This window comes from Liolophura sinensis, chromosome 8 (assembly GCF_032854445.1).
Source record: "Liolophura sinensis isolate JHLJ2023 chromosome 8, CUHK_Ljap_v2, whole genome shotgun sequence".
In the NCBI taxonomy this organism is placed as follows: domain Eukaryota; kingdom Metazoa; phylum Mollusca; class Polyplacophora; order Chitonida; family Chitonidae; genus Liolophura; species Liolophura sinensis.
In genome coordinates, this window is record NC_088302.1 from 42,112,839 (window position 1) to 42,115,350 (window position 2,512).

The 2,512-nt window shown below is 44.9% G+C and overlaps 1 protein-coding gene across 1 annotated transcript; it reads left to right on the forward strand.

Annotated features, from left to right (window-relative positions):
• The first annotated feature begins 788 nt into the window (after positions 1-788).
• Positions 789-1,949, forward strand: LOC135473544 (probable G-protein coupled receptor 139). Its single transcript, XM_064753399.1, has one exon. The coding sequence runs from the start codon at positions 789-791 to the stop codon at positions 1,947-1,949; it is 1,161 nt and encodes a 386-aa protein (XP_064609469.1).
• Positions 1,950-2,512: the final 563 nt, after the last annotated feature.

A 2,512-nucleotide genomic window follows, 5' to 3' on the forward strand; every position in this document is an offset into this window, starting at 1 on the left:
GTTGTACATTGTTATTTACGGTCTTTTGGCTTTTGTCGATCGATGGTAGCTCTGATGGAAAACTCCTATTGTGCCTCAGTCCCTCATCTCCGGATAAATAACACTTACATGCGAACCAAAGATCCGGAGTCTGACCTATAAGAACGTTTGTCACACCGCTTGGCAACGGAGTGTGTGGTCTGTATACATGGTACGTGTGAGAAAGCTATAGTACAAAAAGCAGAAAGAAGCTTACACCTGAAGCATTGACTGGTGGCCCTATGAAACAAATTTCTCTAGTTATGCAGTTTTCGGAGTATTTAATGCAGCACAACACCGATGTTTCACAGCACTGGGATTCTTGTTGTGATTATGTAGGCTTTACTACTGCTTCAGACCACCCTGTATCAACTGCCATTCTGATTGTCAGTATCAGTTTATAATGATCACGCAGGCCATACTACGCCCTCAACCCTCCTGTTCCAACTGCCATTCTGACTGTCATATCAGCTTAGAGTGATTACACAGGCCTTATAACAGCGTCAACTGACCTTGTTTCTAACTGCAATTCTTTTATTAGGTGAACAATTCTGGCAGATACCTGCTGATACTCAGGAATTACAGGATTTCATCACAGGACTCGATGAACTGTCAGTTGGATGTTCCATTTACCGGCTTTGGAACTCTTTGGATTGAAATCTCAGAAAGACAACGACGGTACTTTTCCCAACCACATCTCGCTAAAACAGGTGAATTTCCCAATACCTGACTGATTAAAGTTTGGGAGAAGAAAAGCAGTTAGTGAAAACATGAATTACTCTACAATTGGCCCCACGGAGAAAAACATAACGTACACCGGCGCGACAACAGGAATCTTGGATGATTCAGAAGACGCGACTCCCCAGGATCCACGGCTAGTTGCGGCCGACAACTTATGGAAGGTTTGTTCTCCAATTCTGATCCTGTTAGGTACTTTTGGAAACATCGTCACTATCGTTGTCCTTTGCCGGAAATCTATGTGGAAGATCTCCTCCTCTCCGTACCTGGTGGTCCTGGGTGTGGCCGACATTGTCGTTCTCTATACAGGCCTCCTTAGACAATGGCTCCGGTACGTGGCTGACATTGACATACGGGAGTTGTCCCCCGTCGTCTGTAAACTGCACATCTTTTCCGTGTACACTACCGTGGACTTTTCCGTCTGGATTCTAGTGGCGGTTTCGGTGGAGAGGTTCATTTTTGTTTGCTTCCCGTTTAAAGCCAAGAGAGTGTGTACCCGAAGAAGGGCCATGATCAGTCTAGCTCTAATCCTGCTTGCCCTTGTAATCCTAAACTCTCACCACTTCTATGGCTTCGGTTCCGTCTACAACGAGCCGTCTTTCAATGACACCGAATCTCCCGTGCTTATATCCTACTGTGAGTATCTCTTCGATGACTACGGGACATTTTACCAAGAAATTTGGCCTTGGATTGACCTGTCCGTTTTCTCTATGGTGCCGTTTTGCATCATTGTCGTTTGTAATATCTCCCTCATCACCAAAATCGTTCGTTCCCGATTCTCGAACAAAGTAGCACCCACAGACGGTGAGGGGCAGAAGCGGGTGAAATCTTCCTCCATGACAGTTCTGTTGATCTCCCTTAATACGCTTTTCCTAGTGACCACAGCCCCAATTAGTATTTACCTCATCGGTTACCCGGAGTGGGCGCGTACGGCAAGCTACGATGAGGACATACAGTTGACCCTATGGTGGGCCATCGTCAATCAGCTCATGTACCTCAATAACTCCGTCAATTTTCTCTTTTACTGCATAAGTGGTCCAACATTCAGAAGGGAGCTGAAGTTCATGTGTGGGCGGAGAGGCGCCGTTGGAGCAGCAGCGACTGTATCCGTGGCACCAACAGGTGTCTCGGTAATCCCTCTAAGGGGACAAACTACAACGCGGTGTGATGCATCTGCAATAAGAAACGATTAACGTTTGACGATATGGCTGAAATGCTGTCGAGGTGTGAAACCATAATCATTCATTCTATCCTTGTGCTTGAAATGCTAAAGGTACCGTTATGGATTAAACCCCACTCACACTGCACCGTCAGCTTGAGCTTCGACAACGACAGCCAACAGAGCGAGGTGTTAATTTTCTCTATCACCACAGCAAAACATGTGCACTTCAAACTTTAGGAACATTTGCTTAATCCAAATTCGCCTTTTTAAGTGGAGGACAGTTATTATTTGTACTGTGCTGCCATTTCTACAGTTTTAAGCATTCTTCTTGCATTTAAAGTGAAATAGTTGAGATATAATTGGAGATTCTGGGAAAACAAGGCTTGTTTATACCTCACATTGTGGTGATTCAGTTTTCATTGGTCAATATACGGTCACATGATATTTCGTTGAAGATGGTTTGCGACGATATCCGGCTAAAGGAAAGCCCGTTCCTGTCATAAAACAGTATTTATGGAAGCAATATACCACGTTCACAAGGCAATCATCGCGGGTCAAGTCAACGATCTTGTGTACGTAATTTTCTCTGTTGTC

What these genes read in the sequence shown, in the direction of transcription:
- LOC135473544 (XM_064753399.1), top strand. Translation starts at nt 789, where the DNA reads ATGAATTACTCTACAATTGGCCCCACGGAGAAAAACATAACGTACACC.